Source organism: Prionailurus bengalensis, chromosome B4 (assembly GCF_016509475.1).
Source record: "Prionailurus bengalensis isolate Pbe53 chromosome B4, Fcat_Pben_1.1_paternal_pri, whole genome shotgun sequence".
In the NCBI taxonomy this organism is placed as follows: domain Eukaryota; kingdom Metazoa; phylum Chordata; class Mammalia; order Carnivora; family Felidae; genus Prionailurus; species Prionailurus bengalensis.
The window spans coordinates 48,002,486-48,027,893 of record NC_057358.1 but is presented as its reverse complement, the minus strand read 5'-3'; the positions used below and the strand labels follow the sequence as shown (position 1 = coordinate 48,027,893).

General features: G+C 34.5%; 1 protein-coding gene across 4 annotated transcripts in view; it reads right to left on the bottom strand.

The window, feature by feature from the left end:
* LOC122472658 (activating transcription factor 7 interacting protein) overlaps nucleotides 1-25,408 on the bottom strand; it is a 122,333-nt gene that overhangs the window by 11,022 nt on the left and 85,903 nt on the right. For all 4 annotated transcript variants that reach the window (XM_043562424.1, XM_043562421.1, XM_043562422.1 and 1 more), the window contains exons 7-13: nucleotides 19,049-19,122; nucleotides 18,371-18,459; nucleotides 14,251-14,889; nucleotides 9,612-9,676; nucleotides 7,636-7,714; nucleotides 5,450-5,605; nucleotides 3,619-3,801 (exon numbers count right to left, since the gene is read on the bottom strand). In XM_043562424.1, the coding sequence (XP_043418359.1) occupies nucleotides 3,619-3,801; nucleotides 5,450-5,605; nucleotides 7,636-7,714; nucleotides 9,612-9,676; nucleotides 14,251-14,889; nucleotides 18,371-18,459; nucleotides 19,049-19,122 (1,285 nt within the window). The remainder of the gene's footprint in view (nucleotides 1-3,618; nucleotides 3,802-5,449; nucleotides 5,606-7,635; nucleotides 7,715-9,611; nucleotides 9,677-14,250; nucleotides 14,890-18,370; nucleotides 18,460-19,048; nucleotides 19,123-25,408) is intronic.

Genomic DNA, 25,408 nt, shown 5'->3' with positions numbered 1-25,408 from the left:
GCCAAAGAGGTTTGCTGCCTGTCTTCTCCTCTAGGATTTTGATGGCTTCCTGTCTCATACTCAGGTCTTTGATCCATTTTGAATTTATTTTTGTGTGTGGTGTAAGAAAGTGATCCAGTTTCATTCTTCTGCATGTAGCTATCCAGTTTTCTGAACACCATTTGTTGAAAAGACTGTCTTTTTTCCATTGGATAGTCTTTCCTGCTTTGTCAAGTATTAGTTGACCATATATAGTTGTGGGTCCATTTCTGGGTTTTCTATTATATTCCATTGACCAATGTGTCTGTTTTTGTGCTAGCACCACCCTGTCTTGAGGACTACAGCTTTGTGATATAGCTTGAAGTCCAGAATTGTGATGCCTTCAGTTTAGCTTTTCTTTTTCAAGACTGCTTTGGCCCTTTAGGGTCTTTTGTGATTCCATACAAATTTTACGATTGTTTGCTCTAGCTCTGTGAAAAATGCTGATGGTATTTTGATAGGGATTGCATTAAATGTGTAGAGTGCTTTGAGTAGTATAGACATTCTTCCAATCCACGAGCATGGAATGTTTTCCCATTTCTTTGTGTCCCCTTCAATTTCTTTCATAAGTGTTCTACAGTTTTCAGAGTACAGATGTTTTACCTCTTTAGTTAGGTTTATTCCTAGGTATCTTGTGGGTTTTGGTACAGTTGCAAATGGGATTGATTCCTTGATTTATCTTTCTGCTTCTTCATTATTCGTGTATAGAAATGCAACAGGTTTCCATACAGCAATTTTATATCCTGTGACTGCTGAATTCATGTATCAGTTCTAGCATTTTTTTGGTGTAGTCTTTTGGGTTTTCTACACAGAGTATCATGGTGTCTGCAAATAGTGAAATTTGGACTTCTTCCTTGCCAATTTAGATGTCCTTTATTTCTTTTTGTGAGAGTGAAACCCATGTCTTTTTCCTGACCATAGAGAATAGTATTAGCTGTGGGCCTTTTGTATATGGCCTTTATGATATTGAGGTATGTTCCCTCGATCCCTGCTCTGTTGAGGGTTTTTATTAAGAATGGATGCTGTATTTTGTCAAATGCTTTTTCTGCATCTACTGACAGGATCATGTGGTTCTTATCATTTCTTTTCTTTTTTAAAATGTTTTATTCATTTTTGAGAAACAGAGAGACAGAGTGTGAGCAGAGGAGGGGCAGAGAAAGAAGGAGACACAGAATCCGAAGCAGGCTCCAGGCTCCGAGCCATCAACACAGAGCCCCATGCAGGGCCCGAACTCATGAACTGGGAGATCATGACCTGAGCCGAAGTCGGATGATTAACCGACTGAGCCACCCAGGTGCCCCTCCTTTCTTTCATTAAAGTGGTATATCACATTGATTTGCAAATATTGAACCACCCTTGCAGCTCAGGAATAAATCCCACTTGATTGTGGTGAATGATTCTTTTAATGTACTGTTGCATTCAATTTGCTAGTATCTTATTGAGAACTTTTACATCCATGTTAACCAGGGATATTGCCTATAGTTTTCTTTTTCAGTGAAGTCTTTGTCTGGTTTTGGAATCAAGGTAATAGTGGCCTTGTAGAACAAGTTTGGAAGTTTTCCTTCCATTTCTATGTTTTGGGACAGTTTGAGAAGAATAGGTATTAACTTTTCTTTAAATGTCTGGAAGAATTCCCCTGGGAAGCCATCTGGCCCAGGACTCTTGTTTGTTAGGAGACTTTTGATTAGTTATTCAACTTCTTTGCTGGTTATGGGTCTGTTCAAATTTTCTGTTTCTTCCTGTTTCAGTTTTGGTAGTTTGTGAGCTTTGTCCCTTTCTTCCAGATTGCTCAGTTTGTTGGCATATGATTTTTCATATTATCTTATAATTGTATTTCTGTGTTGTTGGTTGTGATCTCTCCTCTTTCATGTGTGATTTTATTTATTTGGGTCCTTTCTCTTTTCTTTTTGATAAGTCTGGCTAGGGGTTTAACAATTTTATTAATTCTTTCAAAGAACCAGCTCTTAGTTTTGTTGATCTGTTCTACTGAAGTTTTTTTCTTGTTATTTCTCTATAACTTATTTCTACCATAACCTTTATTAGTTCCTTTCTCCTGCTGCCTTTAGGCTTTATTTGCTGTTCCTTTTCTAGCTCCTTTAGGTATAAGGTTAGGTTGTGTATTTGAGACTTCTTATTTCTTGAGGTGGACCTGTATTGCTATGCACTTCCCTCTTACGTCCACTTTTGCTGCATCTCAAAGGTTCTAGACTGTAGTGCTTTCATTTTCATTTGCTTCCATGCATTTTTTTTCTTCTTTAATTTCCTGTTTATCCCATTCATTCTTTAGTAGTGTGTTCTTTAACCTCCATGTATTTGTGGTGTTTCCAAATTTTTTCTTGTGGTCGACTTCAAGTTTCATAGCATTGTAGTCTGAAAATATGCATAGTGTGATCTAAGACATTAGTTGAGTCATTAGCTGAGGCCTGATTTGTGACCCAGTATGTGATCTATTCTGGAGAATGTTCCATGAGCACTCAAAAAGAATGTGCATTCTGTTGCTTTAGGATGAACTGTTCTGAATATATCTGTTAGACAATTTAGTTGCCTACTGCCTGGACCACATTCCTGCCATATACTCAGTTCCTGGCCTATCCTATAGTTCTGCCTGGCACCCTGACTATGGTGAGCGCAGTTTCCCAGAACTCATTCATGACCGTACTGATTTCCCAGAAAAAAGCTCTTGTAAGCTGGAGAAAACTGAAGCCAAACTGTGAACCAGAAACTCTGCTTAGTTTATTTTCTCCTGGAAATCATCACATAATAATGACAGTTTCTTTAAAAAGCATTTAAAAATGCCCATGTTATTAAATTTTATAAAGCTGCTTTTTTGGGAAGCCTGGGTGGTTCAGTCAGTTGAGCGTCCAACTTTGGCTCAGGTCATGACCTCATGGTTCATAAGTTTGAGTCCTGCATCTGGCTCGCTGCTGTTAGCACAGAGCCTGCTTTGGATCCTCTGCAGCCCCCTCTCTCTGCACCTTCCCTGCTCATACTCTCTCTCTCTCTCTGAAAAATAAAATAAAAACATTAAAAAAATAATAATAAACTTTACATATGCTTTGTATATAAACCTCTATATGCACAATATATTTTACTACCAAATATAATATATATATAAAATATGTATCTGTATGTATATATGTATATAAACACATGTGTGTGTGTGCATGTGCACGCAAACAATAGACTTCCTTTAACATTTTCTGATCTTTTACTTCTCAGCCACCTTCCATATCTTTAAGACTCTCTCATTGGAAGCTATTCTTTACCATTATTTCCATTACCTGGGCCAAGCCACAATTGATCATTCCCACTTTAATCAGGCAATGTATCTCTTAACAGAGTACAGACCAGTATCAAACAGAGTATTTTGAGAGTATAAGCCATAAATACAGTTAAATTGAAGACAACACCTGGAGCACAAATCATATAATATACACGTCCAATTTTTCTGGTTAAGTTTCCAAAGGGAAGAAAAACTTAATATTAGTTTTGTTATGATATTATAAGCATTTTTTCTCAAATCTAATGTCAATACAAGCCAACTAAATGCTAAAGAACTACATATAACTTGGGGCCCTACACAAGAAAAGAGTCTCTTACTGTTTTGGGGATTGACCTGCCGAACAGCAGGAGCCTGCATAACAGTTCCCCGCAGGGGAGCCTGAGCTGGTGGTGCTGGGAGAGTTGTATAAACCACTTGGTGGTTTGCAGGCGCTCTCGGTACAGGGAGTCTTGTGGTCACCTGAGTTACTGGACGATGTGTTACATTCACGGTGGTTGGAGCTAATGAAAAGCAGAGAAAACATATCAAAATGCAGTTAAGTTCTATGTTAACTAAACAGTATTAATTGTAATGAATGCTGTACAAAATCTAATTAACTATAATAAAGACAGAAATACAGATAACAGTCTCTTTTTGTAATCTTGAAAGATAAAAGTAGTAAAGCCAACCAAAATTAAGAACACTATTATTACAGTCCAAGCTTCAGAAGAAAAGGCTGCCTCAACCATGCCCAATGCCTTTCCCAATCTTGTTTGACTAGGTAATAAGCACGTGAAAATAAAGACTTAAGAGCATGATCTTAAGGGAGTGACTTAAAACAGCAAATTTTCACTCCTTAATGTTTAATTATTCCTAGTAGAGTGGGATTTGGGCCCCTTTAGGTTTCTGCTAATGGCATAAACCCAAGAGTAACTGTATACTCACAGTTCACGAAACTGGCTAGCTATTGTTACTGACATTTTCTTTAGGTGAACTGAGCCATCTCTTATTCAAAACAATAAAACATCAATTAAAATACAGAATTCTTCCTTCTTACTCCAGCATTCCTCCTAATCTATGTTCCAAAGAACATTCATACCTTGAGTGATATTAACATATATCTATCAAAAAAGTCCTAAATGTTCACCGACAGCATGGAACTATAATAATTACTTTAGGAGTTAACATTTTCTTGTTAATAACTCTCTGAATTACTATCACATTTTACAAATGATCACACATTAACTATATAATAAAAATAATAAATCTACTTTTATATGGAAAAATGCATTCTATAATAAAATAAATTTGTAGGTAAACAGTGGATATGACAAAGATAAAAAGGTTTTCTTTACTAATGGCTTACTTACTAAAGTCTTTAGTCTTTACACATCTGAACTTTCAATGTGAGCTTTGAGAAAGGGGAAGAAAGTATACAAGGAGGAATGATTTTCTCTTCATCTCTTTATTACCCATTTTATTTTCTATACTACATATGATTTGTTTGCATAATTGAGATTTCTTCTAAGTTATCTAAATTCATGACCTACGCTTTGATTTCACTAGATAAAATTCCATGTGAACTCAATGTTTTCCTTAATAAGAAAAGTCCTTATTTAAGTATTTTGCAGATAAATCTTTAATGATGGGCCATTTTATAAAAAAAAGGCAAACCGTCTTGATTGGCTTTCAAACAGTTTAGGAGATCTAGGGTACATCTTGAAAATGTCAGATTTATAACTTCTGGAAAGGCAGTCAGTAAAATATTAGTATGTATCTCCCAATGATAGTGTTAGGCCAGTTAAAACTAGTTCAAGTTAAGAATCATTTAAAATTTCTTATTTCATCAGTCACTTATTACTTCAAGGTCATAACTAGAACAAATCATTACACCCATCCCTTCCAGAGAAACTATATTCATTTCTGCTGCTTACAGTGGCAGATGACAAAGACATATACAATTTTTCTTCTTTATAACCACTCCGTATCAGTGCCATTACTTAAGATGGTCAGCAAAACTAAGTTATACTCCATTCAAAAAGATGCACTGTCTTCAAAATAACAGAAAATTATCCTTAATCTCCTGTCTATTCTTTCCACTTAATTCCATAGTCATATTTCACTGGAGGCAAAACTAAAAGCTTCAACTCAATGATTCAGCAAGTCTACCTGTAGGTAGTAAATGTATGGTTGTCTGTGATGGTCCACTTGTTGGCACCCCAGATGGTTGAAGAGGTGGTGCTGGCTGGATGGGTTGCAATGGTCGAGACACAGGCTGAGAAGAACCCACAGTTGACACAGGGGTATGATTTAGCTTTTTCGGGTCTATTAATTAAAAGTGAGACATTGTGATTACTGATAGAAAAAAAAATCAGAAATACAGGTTTTTCTCGTATTTGTGAATTTTGTGTTTGCTTGCCCCTCAGTTACAATTACCACTAAGAAAACAATTTATTTCCAATTTAATTATGTGTATATTTGCTAGGTTGAAACACCACATCACAACCTTAAATAATTCACTGTTGGTTCTATCACATCTTCTAATTCACATTTACAGAGATATAATCTTACATTTTTTTATGAATGAATACTATTTTTGAACTCAATACAATATCATGTCAATCAGAGTAATTTCATTTCCTAATTCATATATATCTATGTATCTATTATCAAGGACAATCTCCTAAACAAATACCTAAAAATCAATGAGCTTTTCACCAGCAATCTTGAACTCCAATTACTGTTGTTTAGGTTCTTTTGTTTCATAAGACAGATGGTTGCTTATTTACCCTACCCAGTCTTTAAAATAAGATACACATAGTGTCTAATCTCAAAAAAAGTCTTATATAGCCTATGGAATAAATGTTTGCATCTCAGAACAAGCCTTAAATACTAGGTAACCACTATATGGCATAATGTAAAGAGTATAACCAAAAGCCCTCTATCCAAAATGATCCCCATTGATTTCTGCCCTAAGGAATTCTGCACTAAAATGTAAATAAAATTTAAGGCTGTAGCTATGTTAATTGGGTCCTGATGGAGGGAGGACGGTACAATGGAAAAATTTAAGGTGCAAAGCTGGGGCCATAGGAAAAGGCCCCATGAGGCAGGGATGCTAGAAAGGGAGCAGTCAGAGCACTGAAAACTTTTAGAATCAGCCCTAACTGTGTCCTCTAAAAAATAACAAGTATTTATTTTGTCCTCTAGGGATTCATTATATTTAGACTTGTCTATAAAAATAAAAAAAAGAAAAATCAATGCAAATAATTTGAAACCTTTTATGTAAACAATAATCATAGTGGTATGAATTCAATTCTGACAAATGATGGCATAAATCTTCCAATTTTACATCAGTTATACAAAAAAATTGACTTCCTATCACATAATCAGTTTGTTTTCCTAAAACCAACTTATTCCCTAAAATATTTAAACTTTAGGTGATTTTTAAATTTAATGTCTTTAACATAACAATTAGCCGACTACCTTATCTTAGTTTTTCCATATGCATTATATAATTATCACCACACAGTTTCGCAGATATGTCTGTGAATAGTTGTGCAAGTAAGTTTGAGAAATACTTTATATCTTGAATTTCTCTTGCAAAAATTATAGATTTGCATAGAAAAGCTCAGAGAAGTCTGTATAAAAGGAAAAAAAACCCATACAATTTTGTTTCATTCAGCATTTCTCCAAGTATATTTAATTACTGAACTTTTTATTCAGATTACCTATTAACATTGGAGAAGAATAACTAAGAATATTGGTTGTAATTTCTAAATACTGTAACTCAAAATAATATTGAAGAATTTGGTGTGCAGGTTTTTAACATCACCTTCATTTTTGTTTATATAATACTAAATAAAGAAAATTAATTCAAATAACCAGAATTAAATGTATACACACATGATAGTACCTACATTAAAGGGCACCTGAATGTGCATGTGTGCACACACATACATATGCAGAAAGAACACTTAATTTAGAGTCAGAGGACATGGGTTTGATCCCCAGCTCCCTAATTGACTCTGACTTGTTCTCTTTGAATCTACTCTCAACTATAAAATAGGCATTATACGGTTACTGCAAAGATCAAGTGAAATAAGATATAAAAAGAGGAGTGTTCTAGAAGTTAAACAGTCTCTTAACTGCTCTGTTTTTCTCTATGCTTTGTTCATATTCATCAAGATTAGATTTCAATTTTTAAATTCTAATATAAAAAACTCTCTTTCTAACATAGATACAAATATATCAAGCATAATGCTGTAGATATCTGTCTTCACTGATTATCATACTGAATTAAGAGAAAAAAATGCTACAAAGCATTCCTTGGTACTGGTACCATTACTTATAAGTACCTTGTGAAGCTCCACTCTCTTCATCATCCATTGTGAGATCAATGACACCACCCGAATCACTGCCTGTGGCTTTTCCACTCTGAAAAACAAAATTTCTGTTATTTTGCAAAGGAAACTCTAGCAGACATAGAGGAAAACTAAAATACTAAGGGGCAACAAGAATAAATGAGTAGCCTGGTTCAATCTGGACCCCCCCTAAAAGGCACTACCTGAAAAAAAAAGAGTTTGTCAGATAAATGATCCCCGAATACTCATATCATGTGTCATATAAAAAATAATTGTGAAACATTCTCACAAGAAATTCTACAAGTTGTTTTTTTTTTTTCTCTAAATCTGTCAATTGCATAGAGCTATTAAAGTGATTAGGTATTTTAACTGGTAAGTGATTAAACACAAACACTATATTTTCCAACATTTAAAATGTTGATGAATTCTACAAACATTACATTAATATTATTTACTACACTAATATTAATACCAATATTAATTCACCAAAGTGCCAAAAGCAACTTCAAAGCTAGAATTAAGTTACACAAAATGACCTATGTTTCTTCCCTAAAAATTTTACATGGTAGGATAAGATATGGTGTGCTATACTATTAACTGACATCCAATTTGACCAAAGTCAACCCATTGTCCCAAATCATTAGAAATGCAATTAAAACAATTTTTTTTAACTCCACAATAGCAACAAAAAAGGAAAGTAGTACAACACAGACCTAAAGAACCAGTATCTTTGAGTCAAAAAGACCGATGGCATCTTTTAGTTCCAACACATATTAGCTATGTAAATTTATGTTAAAAGGTAATATCCTCAATTTCCAAAGTATGGATATGCGATCTGTTATGAGGACTAATCCAAATATGCATAGAAAGAGCTTAACACTAGGCATAACACGTGCTGTGTAACAAATGCTAATCATAATTACTTTATACCATACTGAGATCAGCTCCAAATGATTAAGGTTTTTAAAAACTGCAAAACTCAGACTTCACAAAATTAAAGGAAACAATGCCTTGACATTAAAAACTTCAGGCCCAATCCGAAGGTAATGATGTAATTCTAAATCTTTCTATGATGATGACTTCATTGAAAATGACTTGTCAACACACACCACAATCTAAAATTCAAAACTAAAAGTTCTTAAATCCTTAAAGAATGTAACAGAATCCACTTGCTGCAGTGTATTTTATAAGGTCCACTTTTCAAAATTTTCTAAACTTTAAATTTATCAAAAATTACTAACCATGCAAAGCCCAGTGAAAAAGAACCCAACTAAAGACAAAAGACAGTCAACAGAAAATAAGTCCAAGTAGAACCAGATGTTGAATTCAGCAAAGGCTTAAAAGCAGCTTTAAAAAATAGGTTGAAAGAGGGGTTGCTGGGTGGCTCAGTTGGTTGAGCAACCAGCTCTTGATTTTGGCTCAGGTCATGATCTCAGGGTTGTGAGATCAAGCCCCACATCAAGCTCTGTGCTGAGTGTGGAGCCTACTTGGGATTCTCTCTCCCCCTCCCTCCCTCCTCTCTAAAAAAAAAAAAGTTCAAAGAAATGAAGGAAAATACAATATTAATGAATGCACAAGTAAGCAATCTCAAAAGTAGAAACTGAAATACAAAAACAGAAATTCTAGGTCTGAAAAGTATGATTAACTTAAAATAATTTTCATTGTATTAAAAAACATTGATGGAGGGGCGCCTGGGTGGCTCAGTCGGTTAAGCGGCCAACTTCCACTCAGGTCATGATCTCGCGGTCCGTGAGTTCAAGCCCCGCGTCAGGCTCTGTGCTGACAGCTCGGAGCCCGGAGCCTGTTTCAGATTCTGTGTCTCCCTCTCTCTGACCCTCCCCGTTCATGCTCTGTCTCTCTCTGTCTCAAAAAATAAATAAACGTTAAAAAAAAAAAAAACTGATGGAAATCCATTATCCCTGAGGACTATAACTGGAATTTTACTTTGAAATAGAAGGAAAAAATCTTACCTGTGATGTGCTATCAGCTGCTTTCTTATTAACAGAAGTATCTATTATTTTGTTTGTCTGGTTTTCTGAGGAGTCAAAAAAAAAAAAAAGCCATTTTAAAAGCACCTACAGAACGTAAAAGGGTTGGTTGTTTTATATGCAACAATTCATGTAACTTTCTCCAATTATTTTTTTTTCTGTCAACATGTCATATATGCAAATGAACTCTCTCATAGACCACTGCTACAGTAACTTTCAAAAGAGCAAATTTACAATAGAGAAAAAATTTTCACATACCCATTGCCCAGAATATTTAATTCTTTCCTAGGGAATATCTTTGGAATAATTTAGGATACGTACAACTTAAACGTCCTCACATAAGTAAATGGTTAAATAAAATAACAATTTTTCCATACTATATATCTTTGGAGAAAAAGATTTAATGACATGGCAAAAAGTATAATAAATTCATTAGCAAAACCATTACATGAGGATTCTGAGAAAATTTACATGCCTAATCTCAGTAGTTAAATCAGATTTTTCTTTAGTCATTTTTCAATTAACTTACATTGAGTTTGTGATACACATGCATACATACACACAAAAGTTACTTCTAGAACAGAAGAGAAAATCAATCAAGTATGGTTTTCTGACTCAACTTCTAAAGAGAAGGTATTAAACTTTATCAAATGTCTTTAGCATCTACTGAGGTAATTATTTAGCTTTTCCTCTTTGGTAACGTGGTGAATTTCCAATGCTGAAAAATTCTTATCCTTGCTTTCTGTAGATAGTAATATTCTTGGTTAAAATATGGGAATTCTTTCATTTCAAATCATCAGAACACATATAAAGTAAATTATTTATGCTAAAAGGAAACAGTACTATGTATTTCATTATATATAAAATACACACATACACACACACACACACACACCCGTATGTCAAAAAATTTTGGATAAACATCTACCTATTAAAAGAGGGTTTTCCAGGCTACAGAAGTAAAAAAGGAGGCCCTTATAATTTCTCCCTACCCTTTTTAAATTATCTTAGTTTTCTTGTAGGAAGAATATATTAATATATTCCTTACTTTAAAAAAAATATCTTAAAAGTACTTCATTTATAATGCATCAGCATCTTTTCTGGACTGTGAAGTTCCTGAAATATTACTTAGTAAAAAACAAATTCCATTTTACTGATCCTACATGGCCGAGTATTAATATACACTGATGACATTACAAAACATCAGTGATTTACCGCCAAAGTTTTTTATATATAATGTTAGAATATATTCATTTGGGCTTAGAAGGATTTTATTCCCATAACTGTAATAATCTTCCTTAATCTAGGTTTTTAATTAATATTCCCTGTGACTTTATTATAGACTTTTTTGATTCTTAATGTAACAGTTTACCATTTCACTTATAATATCTACTTCAGATGACTGTAAATCTATCAATAAAACTGGTCAGGGTGAGAAATTAGAAACTGTACCTTAAAATCTTTCTATCATTTGGGAAGCCTATTTTACTATTCTTAAAAGATGATGTCATATTTAACCAACACTGTATTTTTACTGAAGTCATAAAAGGGTTTTTACAGAAGTGCCAATTAATAGTATTCCTTATTAGGTGCTGGATATTTGGTGTATTAAAATGAATTGAATGCAAAACTTTTAAATCATTTTCACAACACCATCTCTCATCTGAATTACTACCACAGCTTCCTAACTGGTCTCTCTAACCCTACTTTTATCTTCGCCAAAGCATTCTTCTTATTGCAGCCAGTGTTCAGGGATGTCACACTCCTCTGCAAAAATCCTTTAATTCCTCTGCCTATCACCTTTCCATATATTATCACATACCTTTTCCAGATCTCCCACATCCTCTCACAGGAACCTCATATCTTAACATTCATCACATTTACAGTTAATTACTTATTTAATGGCAAGGTTCCCTATTTGTGAGTTTGGTGAGAATAGGAACTATTTTGTACATTTCTGTGTGCCTGCAGGATTTTAGAAGAGTTATAGATATTCAATATTTCATGAATAAATAATATTAACTACAACTTATACCCTAAATCTCCTAGCAGTCTTTAGGATGATTTTTACTTTACTATAGAAACAGAAAATACTGACTTAATACATAAGGGGACATGAACTACTAATAAAATACAAATTCATGCATTCTAGTTGGAGAGCTTATGTTCTCATTAAATCAATAATACCTACATAAGTATAAGACTTAAAATGTTTTAATTATAGAACTAATATATTTAGCATACTACAAATGTATTAAAAGTTGGCTTCAACCTTCATATTCAGCCAAAATTTGCCATATGGCTTCCGTTTAGGTTTTGGGAAGCCTAAATAGCTAAAGGCCTACTTTAATGTCATTGATGGCACCTCTAAAATTTTGCATGATAAAAAAATATATCATTGCATCGGATGTCATTCTTTTTTTTTTTTTAATGTTTATTTATTTTTGAGACAGAGGGAGACAGAGAGCAAGTGGGGGAGGGCAGAGAGAGAAGGAGACGTAGAATCTGAAGAAGGCTCCAGGCTCTGAGCTGTCAGCACAGAGCCTGATGCGGCGCTTGAACCCACCAACCGTCAGATCATGACCTGAGCTGAAGTCGGACGCTTAACTGACTGAGCCACCCAGGCGTGCCACATCAGATCTCATTCTAATTAACATTATGAACAGTATGCAAAGAAAGCTTATCATTCACATTTATGGTTAATATCTAATAAGTTACTTTCAAATGTAGGTAAGCACTCTAAATAGAACTTGAAACAATGATCGCCTTAAAATAATTTATACAATAAAGTACATAAAATGTGTTAAATAAATATATGTTAAAAAATTAATTTTAAGTGTAAGTATAAATGTATATTATCACATAAGTAGAATGATGTACTGATTAAAAATGATTGTGAAAATTATTAGTTTTACATACAAAACAATTAAGAACAGTCAAGTCATTAAATGAATATGAAACAAACTGACACTTACTATGACTAATAGAATACCTTAGCTAGGTAGTTTTGGGAAATATATACCCTTTGTGTCAACAAATGTTCATAAATATTTTAAGAAAACAGAATAATTAAATTATAACTCTGATACCTGTAGAAGTATTTAGGGTACGAGCATTCACAAAACTAAACAATATCTTTTAAGTTATTTATTTCTTTTCAGGCCATGGTCTTTTAGGAAAACTTCTATATTTAAGGATTTGTCTTATTTTGTGACCATGAATTAAAAAGTGTCAACTTAGTCTCAATCTTTCATAAAGTGGAAAAACTCAAAAATCATATAAAACAATGTCTAGGAGAAATCACCTTCTACCTGACATATTAAAAAATACTAAGGATTAGAAAAAAAGAAGTTAAAGAAAAATGAAGTAACCCCTTAAAATCTTGTTCACTGACCTCATTTAAAAAGCAAGTATCTTTCAGTGCTGCAAACATGGATTAGAGTGTCTAAAGAATAATGTGGTAGCAGATAAGGCTAACAAATACTGTTACTGTACTATGCAAGCATTTACATTTTAAATACTCATATTAATAATTGCATTTTTATATAAAATTTCAGATTTCTTCTTATATCCCAGATGTAAATTTGTATGAAGCTGATATTTAGCTCCAGTCCACTGTTAATTCTGATCAGCCACTCATTTATTCTCTCAACAGCCTTGTGAAATACAAAATGCAATCACTATTTATATGAGTAAATATACTTGAAGGGCAAATACACTACTAATGGCTACATGGGAAATTAAAGAAAACAAAAGGCTTGTATATCTCACTTACAAAAGTAATTTTGTATTTTAGAATGTTTCTTATATTTCATGGTCACTATATCAATAAGAGATATTACAACAATTTCACTATACACATTATGCCTACCCATTTAGCCACTTTACAATAGTGGAAATAAATGTGAGGCCAGAAATGAAGAATAAGTAAGTTCAATAACGCATACAAAATGTGTGCTTTCTAAAGACAAGGAAGACATAGAGTTTTACAGATTTTAAATACAGGTAAAATCCATTTCTCCTTTTTGCAATTCTGGAGAGTATACAGACATATACAAACATAATCATATACTATGTCACAGGGGAAATATATAAAAGATAAAACAAAAAGCAGTCAAACATTTTATAATAAATTAGAGAGAAGAACCTATTTTTAAATTGTTCAAATTTAGAAGACCGGAGTGATGAATGCACAAAGGATTTTTCCACATGGGTAGGGAAGATATGTTGTTTGTCATTTCCTCTTATATGCATATATTCTGTAAATTAGATACTTTAAAATAAATTTGTTCTATTCAGATATTCCTGCCAAACGCATACTAAAAGAAATTCATAATGCTTGTCTCAAAGCCTAAAGGAAAAATTTCACCCAGATTAGGAAAAATTACTAAAAGCTACATTACAAATGCTAACTCTTCATTCAAAATAAACTGTATCTCAAATACCATTTTAACAACATCATTTCTTAGGTAGCTAAAAACTTACTAAAAGTAATCTCCAGGGTATTCTATTTACTTTCTTCTTCAAATAAAGATAGCACTTCCACAAACACAAATATTCAATTATCTAAAGGCCATTAACATGCTTGTATTTCTATTAGTAAGCCTATATAGTGACTTACCAATTCTTGGGGTAGTAGTGCTGCTCTGTTCTGCAGGAGACGAAGTACTAAAAGCAGAAATTGGAATTTTCATCTGTATAGGACCTCGATTATTTGATGGACTATAGAGTCCCGACGGGCCTACTGTAGGTAAAGAAGTCCTTGTGGCTTGTACAATAGAGTGTGCTGTTGGAACAGCCTGTACAGCAAGTGTTGTTCCTAAGGTTGCAGCACTGGCAGGAGAGTTCCTTTGAATACTAGGACTGGCCACAGAAGGAACATTGTTTGGTTTAGAGGGGTTTGGCAAGGCTGGCAAGGATACTGGATTTTTGGTGAGACCACTCACAGTAGGTGGGCTTTGTACAGAAATGAACTCAACGTTGCCAGACGGTTGATTGGTCACTAAAGTCCCTGGATGGCTCTGTAGGAGTTGAGGCTGGGAGGATACCGCAACAGGTACATGCAAAATCACTGGTAAAGGTTGTAAAGAGATTGTAGGTTGGGGATTTCCACTAGGCACCTGAGTAGTAGCAACTACTGTAGCTGTGTTGGGTGCAGGAAGAACTGACGTTGCTGTCAGAGAACCCGAAGTAACTGGAGTCTGCAACTTAGGTTGACTACTGACAACTGTTGGAGGAGTGACAAGATTGGTTGAAGATACTATAGAAAGAAAAAAGAAGTCTCAGTTTAAATGGCTGTCTTCATTTATCAGCTAGGATAATACAATACAATACAAATTTAATGCACTACAATTGCTACAGTAAAGTCTTTCATAATACAATTTCTTCAAGACTTAAATTTTGGAAGTCTTTTTTAAACTTTATTTATTTTGAGAGAGAGAGAGAGAGAGAGAGAGACAGACAGACAGACAGAAAGCAAGCCAGGGAAGGGCAGAGAGAGGGAGAGTGAGAATCCCAAGCAGGATCAGCACCATCAGCACAGAACCCAATGCAGTGAGGCTTGAACTCATGAACCGCAAGACAATGACGTGAGCAGAAATCAGGAGTCAGACTCTCAACTGAATGAGCCACATGGGGGCCCCTTAGATTTTGGAAATTCTTAGAATTAAATTTATAGAAACATTTTTGTATCTATTTTTGGCACACAGCTTATGACTAATATGGAAGACTAATCTCTCAGTATCAAAATAGTGCCTGAAAATTACTATCATCATTTCAGAGTAACTGGTAAAATGACTAAAAAACACTGAACTTGGTGAAGCTATACAGATAATTTTGAAACTACACTAAAAATATAAATGCCTTAGGACAATGACAATATGTAAACTCAAATAGACAATCTAGTTAGAATCATCACTATTAATGAATAAAGGAAGCTTGGCCATGGTATTTTATCATTCGGACCATGTGTGAAACCTCTATCTGTGGATTAAGTTTTACTGAATTACCTGGGAGGAACCAAGATGGGGAAGCTGCCTCTACTGAAACTCTAATGACATTATATAATATAGGACATAACACACTGAAGATGGGAGATGAATTAAGAAATAAGGGAGTTAATACCAACACCAGAGAAAATCAAAATGCTGGTCACTGAAGTTTTATAGTAATTTTGGCTCAACTATTTATCTTTCTTTTTTTTTTTTTTTTAACATTTATTCATTTTTGACAGACAGAGAGAGACAGAGCATGAGCAGGGAAGGGGCAGAGAGAGAGGGAGACACAGAATCTGAAGCAGGCTCCAGGCTCTGAGCTGTCAGCACAGAGCCTGACACGGGGCTCAAACTCATGAACTGCGAGATCATGACCTGATCGGTTGGACGCTCAACCGAATGAGCCACCCAGTCGCCCCTATTTATCTTTATTTTTATTTGAACAGGTTTCAAACTGATGGCCAAGCTTCTTTCTCACTGATCTGTACTGTTTCCAAAACAATAGGCACACTAGAGCAGCAATTCTCAAAGTGTTATCCAGGGGAACACGTGCAGATTATTGAGACCCTCTCAGGGAGCTGGTAATATCAAAACTATTTTCATGACAAAAAGACATTACTTGATTTTTTTTCACCATGTAAATATCTGCACTGATGGAGCAAAAGCAATGGTGAGTAAAACTTCTTGATGCCTCAGTACAAAAATCAAGGTATTGAGTGGTACCAAACTGTCAATACATTCTTTACCCCCAAATGTTCACAGTAAAAAACAAAGTCAGTTTCACTCAAGAATGTCCATGATGAAGTAGTAGAAACTATTATTAAATCTCAGCCCTTGAGTACAGGTCTTAGTATTCTGCGTGAAAAAATAGGAAATCTACAACAAGCATTACCACTGCATGCCAAAGTAGCGTGTTTGGCTCAAAGCAAAATGCTTGTACTACTGTTTGAGTTATAAAACTAAGCTAACCACCTTTTTCACAGAAGACCATTTTTAGTTGGAAGAATGACTTATAGACATACTGTGATTATTCACACTGGGTATTTAACAAATTTTCTTTCTTTCTTTCTTTCTTTCTTTCTTTCTTTCTTTCTTTCTCTTTCTTCTTACTTTCTCTCTCTCTTTCTCTCCCTCTCTCTCTCTTTCTTTCTCTCTTTTTTCTTTAAGTAGGCTCCACACCCAGCATGGAGCCCAAAGCGGGGCCTGAACTCATGACCCTGAGACCAAGACCTGAGCTGAGATCAAGAGTTGGATGCTTAACCAATTGAGCTACCCAGGTGCCCCAACAAACCTTTTCTTGAAAATAAACCTTGGCAGTCAAAGAAAACAACTAATAGTATTTATTGGCAATAATACAATTTGAGTTTTCAAAAAAAAAAAATTAGAACTCTGGAAAAACATGTATCTGCCACTAAGAGCATGACAGCTTCCCAAATCTTCAAAGACATTTCTGACAAAAATTTATTTTTTTTTAAGTTTTTTTTTTTTAAACATTTAGTTTTGAGAGAGAGCACAAGAGGGAGGGGGCAGAGAGAGAGAGAGAGAGAGGGAGGGAGACATGAATCTGAAGCAGGCCCCAGGCTCCGAACTGTCAGTGCAGAGCCTGACACGGGGCTCACATTCATGAACTGTGAGATGCTTAACCGACTGAGCTACTTGGACGCTCCAGAATCAATGTGCTTTTTAAAAAGTTTATTGAGGTGTCAATAATAGAAGCCTTACATAACTCAGTGAGTATTTTCCAAATGATTGATGAATGATATTCGTAAAAGATCCATCCAAGACAGACAAATAGATTTTACTGAAAAACTTAGAAAAGTTCATTGATATGGTTTCACATTCTACTTTGCAACTAACCATTAATAAACTACTTGACTGTGTCAAACAATATTCACAAATCATCTAAAATGGCTAGCCCTTTTCCAAACACATATTTGTATGAGACTGAACTTTATTCAAATACTTCCACCAAAACAACAAATTGCAAGAGATTGGATGCAGAGACAGATAGAAGAATCTAGCTATCTTCAACTGTCTTAATGTTTTAAGTATAAGACAGATTTGTAAAACTGTAAGACAGCAACACTTCCACTAATTGCTTTAAGCTTGGGAAATAGTTATTTTTTCGTTAAAACATTATCTGTGAGGTGCCTGGGTGGCTCAGTTAAGCGTACGACCTCAGCTCAGGTCATGATCTCATGGTTCGTGGGTTCGAGCCCCTCATGGGTCTCTGTGCTGACAGCTCAGAGTCTGAAGCCTGTTTCAGATTCTGTGTCTCCCTCTCTCTGCTCCTCCCCCACTCATGCTCTGTCTCTCTCTCAAAAATAAATAAACATTAAAAAAAATTTTTTTTTAAACCATGTTATTTGTGTTTACATGATATAGGTTTGTTATTATTTTTAAACGAATAAACATGTAAAAGTTTGTATTTTAATTTCTACTCCAAGTAAATATCAATTACTATAAGCCACAAAAACAAAAGTTCTTTGGGATTCTTAATAATATTTTAAGATTATACAGGGATATGGAAACCAGAAAGTTTGAGACGCACTAGACTCTTGAATTCCTATATTTTCTTGCATATCTGTAATCCTGATTTTTAAATAAAATTTTGTACTCATTATTTAAGTTCAGATAAATATGCTCAGTTCCTTAGATCATTTCAGTCTCAAAATAATGTAAGAACAGAGAACTAAAGCCTTTATAAAATTCCTAAGAAAATGTTACTTTGTTGTTTAAAAATATTACCTGTATTCACAGGGGTTGGAAAGGATGTTGGTGCACTCTCACTTACATTCCTTTTGGACTCCAGCATCTGTCTCACTGTGCCTGCATTTCTACAAAATATGCATATATATACACACACAAATAGTCAATGCAAATGCCATTCCGGAGGACATCAATATATGAATAGAGAAAGCAGTGGTCCGTAGGGGGAAAAGGGCAACTAGATTTGGGTACTATAGCACTAAAGTGCAAATGAATATGCTGAGGCCAAGATGGCACATAGATTTCAGCACGCTGGGGTCTATGGCATTAAGGAAGAGTCTTTCTCTTAGGTTCTAATGTCCTTAACATTTTTACCAAAAAACCAAACGTATATCCTAGTTATTTGTAGACATTTGTTCTTATTACCCCTAATCAAAGCATTTCTCAGTTACTTTGAAAGAATTCTATTTAACACAAGTTGTTAAATCTTAAATGACCAAAGAAAAGCCTTATAATAAATTAGCAAAGCCAGTAACCAACCACAAATGAATAATTATAGCAAAACAAAACAAATAAACAAACAAAAAATCTATTTAATTTAGGATACTAAACTTCTCTACAAAATAACTAGAAATATACTCCAAAACATTCTTATAAAATAAAGAGAATCAGAACCTTGTTCTGTTAAAAATCTGACAGACTGTTTACAATTCTCACCTGTATGGCACATTATTATTGCTGTTGACGTCAACCACAGACTTTCCTGGTGATACGGGTGGGTTTGGTGGATTCTGGGGGAGAAAAACACCCAGGTAAAATAAAACCCAATACAAAAGGAGTCTTTAAAAATAAGACCTTAACTAGACCTACTGTGATCATTTCATAATGTATATAAGTGTTGAATTATTATGTTGTGCACCTGAAACCAACTTAATATTAAAAAAAAAAACAAAACTCTGATGTGGTTTCTCAACATATTATCTGTTACTTCCATAATATAGTAGAAAATATTACTACATGAGACAAGAATTTGAATCTTGGCATTACCACTTGTTAGCTGTGCCTTAAACAAATTCATCTGTTGAGACAACTGCTTATCATGTGAAAGATTAATATAATAATTCCTATACCTCAGTTTTTAAGATGAGTAAATAAAATGATGTGAAAACGGTTTACGTGCTGATAAATATTAATAATATGAATCTAAAGAATAACTAGACATACTCATTTAATAAATATCTAGTGAATGTCTACTATATACCATGCATAGCAGGCACCAAATTACCAACAGAAACTCAACAAACAAGGTACAAATGTATTCCTTCCCAAAATAGGTGATTACCAATTAAGTGGTGCCTAAGGTCACAAATCAAAATTCTCAAATCGAAATTATTTTTACAGTATTGTTTAAAAAATAAATACTTGCCACTAGGTGACATGTAACTTCACAAAAAGATGTCTCAATTCTAAACTTAAGTATCAACTAATTTCATCCTTTACTCCCAAAAACAGGGAATATAGAAATGGAATTCTTATACATGTTAATAAGCATTACTTGGGCCTCCATCAGTAATTACACTATAATTATTTACTTCTTAAATGAAAAATATAAATAACTCTCAAGACTTAGTTAAATATAATAAGTATTAAAACAAATTAAATATTGAAGTGCTTAATATTACATCAAGTACATGCTATTAATCACTCTTTTCAATCAACAAATCTTTTCTTTTTAATTTTTTTAAAATGTTTATTTATTTTGAGTGAGAGAGAGAGAGAGAGAGAGAGTGCACAAGGAGAGGAGAGAGAGAATCCCAAGCAGGCTCTGCACCATCAGCGCAGAGCCCAACGTGGGGCTTGATCCCATGAACAGGAGAGATTATGACCTTAGCCGAAATCAAGAGTCAGAAGCTTAACCGACTGAGCCAGTCAGGCACCCTCAATTAACAAATCTTGATGCTTTTTATAGGATAAAAGGATAATTTTCATCAACAAGTATGGCACTGTATTAGTTATACATGTAGAGAGGACAAAAGATACAATTACAATATATTACTCTAAAGGTGTTTAAAATCTGTGAACAAAAACATATTAAACAAATAGAAAAACAAATTAAAGTAACTGTGCACTCTCAATTTTAAAAAAGTTTTTAAGGAAAACCTTCAAATAGGTCTTTTGAGTAATTAATTAGTACATTCAAAATAGTTAAGATGAAGGCAAAGAACATTTCATGGAGAAAAACAGAAAAAGGAAAATAGCATAAATAAATACAATTGGCTTAGAACACAGTATGGTCACTGGATAGAAGTCCTTAAAATAAATACTAGTGTGGTGACATCAGCAAGATGGTAGAATTGGAAGCCCAACACCCTCCTTCTCTCATGCGATGGACCAAATTTCCTTTGTCAGAATTCCAGAAACCAGTCAAGAAGTATAGGACCCCAAGCAATAGTGAGGCCAAGAAGAGATGCATTGTAGTGAGTAAGAAAGTCTGTTGCACTTACCTACCATACCCCAAACCCCTCCCAACACAGTATGGCACAATCAAAATTCCTCACTTGTGGCTTCTCCTTTAAAAAGGAAAGAGAAGAGTGGAACATTCACGCAACATTATGGCTTTTCAGGGTACTGACCGAGGCACTGGTTTCTGTTTCACCTGACCTGAAGGAAGTAGTACATGTTGGATGTCTGGAGGCCATATGAGAACAAGTTAAACCTATCAGCTTGGTACAGCACCAGAAAAATTATAGTAACACAGACAGAGAGCAGGGGGGACCTCCAAAACAATGGCTTATAAAATGAAAACTATAATATGGAAGACAGATGCCGGCGGGGGGGGGGGCTCCCAAGTAGAAACAGACAAGACTCTTCAGATAAGAGATTACACAAACAACCTCAGTGAAAATGCATCTCTAAAAAAAGTTTGAGAGGTTGCTAGAGTATCTACCTGAGTTGAATAATAAAGGTCTTTTTCTGTATAAATATACTGTGAAAAGACAGGGAAAGGTGGCTGTTTTTTCAAGTGCCCAAATTTCAACATAACAGAAATAGACATACAAAGAAACAGGGAAATATGGCTCCACCAAAGAAATAAATCTCCAGAAACTGACCCTAAAGAAATAGGGATCTATGGATTATCCATTAAACAATTCAAAATAACTGACATACAGATGTTCAATGAGGTAATAGAGAACAGAAACAGAAAACTAAATGAAATTAGAAAAGTGATGCATGAAGAAAATAAGAATATTAACAAATAGAAACTAAAACAGAACCAAAAGAAATTTTGGATCTGAAGAGTAACTGAAATGAAAATTTCACTACAGGGCATCAGCACCAGACTGTACTGAGCATAATAAAGACTCAGTGAACTTGAAGACAAGTCATTTGAAATTATGGAGTTAGAAGAGCAAAAAGAAAAAAGAATGAAAAAAAGGGGAAAGAGCCCAAAGGACTTATGAGAAAATGCTGAAAGGACCAATACATGAATATGGGAATCTAAGAATAGAAGAGAAAGAAAATGAGCAGAAAGTCTTTGAATAATGGCAAAAACTCCCTAAATTTGAGGGTGAAAACTGATAATACAAATTTAAGAAGCTCAGAAACCTCCAACTAGAATAACTCAAAGAGATCTACACTGAAAAACACGGTCAAGGTGTCAAAGGTCACAGATAAGGAATTCTGAAAGTAACAAGAGAAAAGCAACCCACCACATTCAAGGGAGCTCCCGTAAGATTATCAGTAGTTTTCTCAGCGGATACCTAGAAGGCTAAAAGGGAGTGGAATGATATATTTAAAATGCTGAAAGAAAAAACTACCAAGCAAGAATACTATATCCAGCAAAACTTTCATTCAAAAATGAAGGCAAAATTAAGACATTCCTAGATAAATAAAAAGCTAGGGAAATTTATGACCATTAGATCTACAATGAATACAAAAAAATGCTAAGAGGAGTCACTCAAGTGAAAACGAAAGGACATTAGACAGAAACTAGAAAGCACACAAAAAAGATGAAATTCTCTGGTAACGGTAAATACACAAATACAGAATCCTGCATTACTATAAAGTTGGTACATTAAATCACATTTAATTCTTGTATAGAATTTAAACACAAAAATAACCACATTTTTGTTAAAGGATACACAATATAAAAAGATATAATAAAACCAGTAACAAAACTGTGAGGGGAAAATATAAAGACTAGAGTTCTTAAATGTGATTGAAGTTAAGTTGTTACCAGTTTAAAATGGTCTATGTAACCCCCATGGTAACCACAGATAAAATACCTATAGGCAGAAAGTAAAATAATGGGAAAACGTATTCCATTCAAATGATAACCAAAAGAGAGAAAGGGTGACCATACTTATATAAGACACAAAAGAGCTTTTAAAGTAAAAATCTATTACAAGAGACAAAAAGAACATGATAAAAGCATCAACTGACCAGATACAATATTAATAAATATATATGCACATAACATCATGGCTTCTAAATGATATAAACATTGATAGAACTGAAAAACAGATAGAAACACAACAGTGAGAGTCTTCAGTACATCATTCTATATAACGGAGAGATGATCTGGAGAAAAATTCAGTAAGGAAATAGCAAAACTGAACAATATCACAGACCAAATGGACCAAACAGACATTTGTAGAAATTTTCACCCAATGGCAGAAAAATACAAATTTTTCTCAAGTGCACACAGAATATTCTTCAGAATAGATCAGGTTACAAAATAAGCTTCACCAAATTTATAAAGATGAAAATGATGAAATATCTTTTCCAACCACAATGGAACAAAAGTAGAAATCAATAGCAGAAGACAAAACGGAGAAGTTACAAACATGTGGAAATTAAAACACACTTAAAAATCTAATACATAGGGGAACCTGGGTGGCTCAGTTGGTTGAGCGCCAACTTTGGCTCAGGTCATGATCTCATAGTTCATGAGTTCGAGACCTATGTTGGGCTCTGTGCTGACAGCTCAGAGCCTAGAGCCTACTTTGGTTCTGTGTCTCCCTCTCTCTCTGCCCCTCCCCTGCTCGTGCTCGCTCTCTCTCTCTCTCTCTCTCTCTCTCTCTCTCTCTCAAAAAATAAAATAAAAAACAGTAAAAAAAAATTTTTTTTTTAATGTAATAGATTAAAGAAATCATAAGAGATATTAGAAAATATCTTGAGACATGGGGCGCCTGGGTGGCTCAGTCGGTTAAGCGGCCGACTTCAGCTCAGGTCACGATCTCACGGTCCGCGAGTTCGAGCCCCGCGTCGGGCTCTGGGCTGATGGCTCAGAGCCTGGAGCCTGCTTCCGATTCTGTGTCTCCCTCTCTCTCTGCCCCTCCCCGTTCATGCTCTGTCTCTCTCTGTCTCAAAAATAAATAAAACATTAAAAAAAAAATTAAGAAAATATCTTGAGACAAATAAAAACAAAAATGCAACATACCAAATTTATAGGAAAAATTTAGGCAGAAGTAGTACTAAGAGGAAAATTTAGGGGCACTTGGATAGCTGTTAAGTGTCTGACTCTTGGTTTTGGCTCAGGACATGATCTCACTGTTTCGTGAGTTCGATCCTCACATTGGGCTCTGCACTGGCAGCATAGGCTCTGCCTGGGATTCTTTCCCTATCTCTCTGTCCCTACCCCTCCTGCGCTGTCTCTGTCTCTCTCAAAAAAAGTAAATAAACTTAAAAAAAAATAAGAGGAAAATTTATAGTGGTAAATGCTTTTGTTAAAAAAGAAGAAAGACCAGAACTCCTTGGTGGCTCAATCAGGTAAGCATCCAACTCTTGATTTTGGCTCAGGTCATGATCTCATTTTTCGAGAGATTGAGCCCCGTATAGAGCTCCTCCCTGATAGTGCAGAGGCTGCCTGGGATTCTCTTTCTCCCCCTCTCTGCCATGCCCCTTCCTGACTTGTGCTCACACACACTATCTCTGGGAAAAAAAAAATCGGAAAAAAAAAGACCTGAAATCAACAATCTAACTTTATACTTCAAGTGACTAAAGAAAAACAAACTAAACTCAGAAGAAGGAAGGAAATAATAATGATTAAAGCAGAAATAAATAAAACAGGAACACAAAGTCAGTAATAAAAAATCAACTAAGAGTTGGCACTTTAAAGGATCAACAAATTGGCAAAACCTTTACCTAGATTATCTATGAAAAAAAAAAAAGAATACATAAATAAAATCACAGATGAAAGAGAAGCATTACAACTGATGCCATAGCATAAAAAAGGATCATAAAAGACTACTATGAACAATTATATGGCAACAAACTGGATAACCTAGAAGAAATGGATAACTTCCTGGAAATATATAACCAAGACTGAATCAAAAATTAAAAATTTGAACAGACCTGAATAAAAAATCGGACTGAATTAGTAATCAAAAACATCCTAATAACAAAAAATACCAAGGACTAGATGGCTTCAATGGAGAACTCTACCAGACATTTAAAGAATTAACAGCAGTCTTCCTCAACTCTTCCAAAGAATTGGAGGGAAAACTTCCAAACCCAGGCCAGCATATCCTGATACTAAAGCCAAAGATCCTACACTAAAAGAAAACTATAGCCTAATATCACTGATGAACATAGATGCAAATATCTTCAACAAAATTTTAGCAAACCAAATTCACCAGCACATTAAAAGAATTATATAACATGACCAGGTGAGATTTATCCCTGGAATGCAAAGATAGCTTGATACAGGAAAATCAATCAATGTATAAATCAATCAATCAAAACCACATTAACAAAATGAAGGAGAAAAAAACTACATGATCTTCTCAATTACTATAGAAAAAGCATTTCATAAAATTCAACACTCTTTCATGATAAAAAAACAAACAAAAAAAACCTCAACAAGTTAGGAATGGCAGTAAACTACCTCAACCTAAAAATACTATATGTCAAAAGCCCATACCTAACACCATACTCAACAACAACTCCTCTAAGATCAAGAATAAGGTAAGGTTGCCCACTCTCATCAACTTCAGCATGGTACTGGAAAAATCTCACCAAAGCAATTATGCAAGAAAAGGAAATAAAAGGCAGCAATAGTAGAAAGGAAGAAGT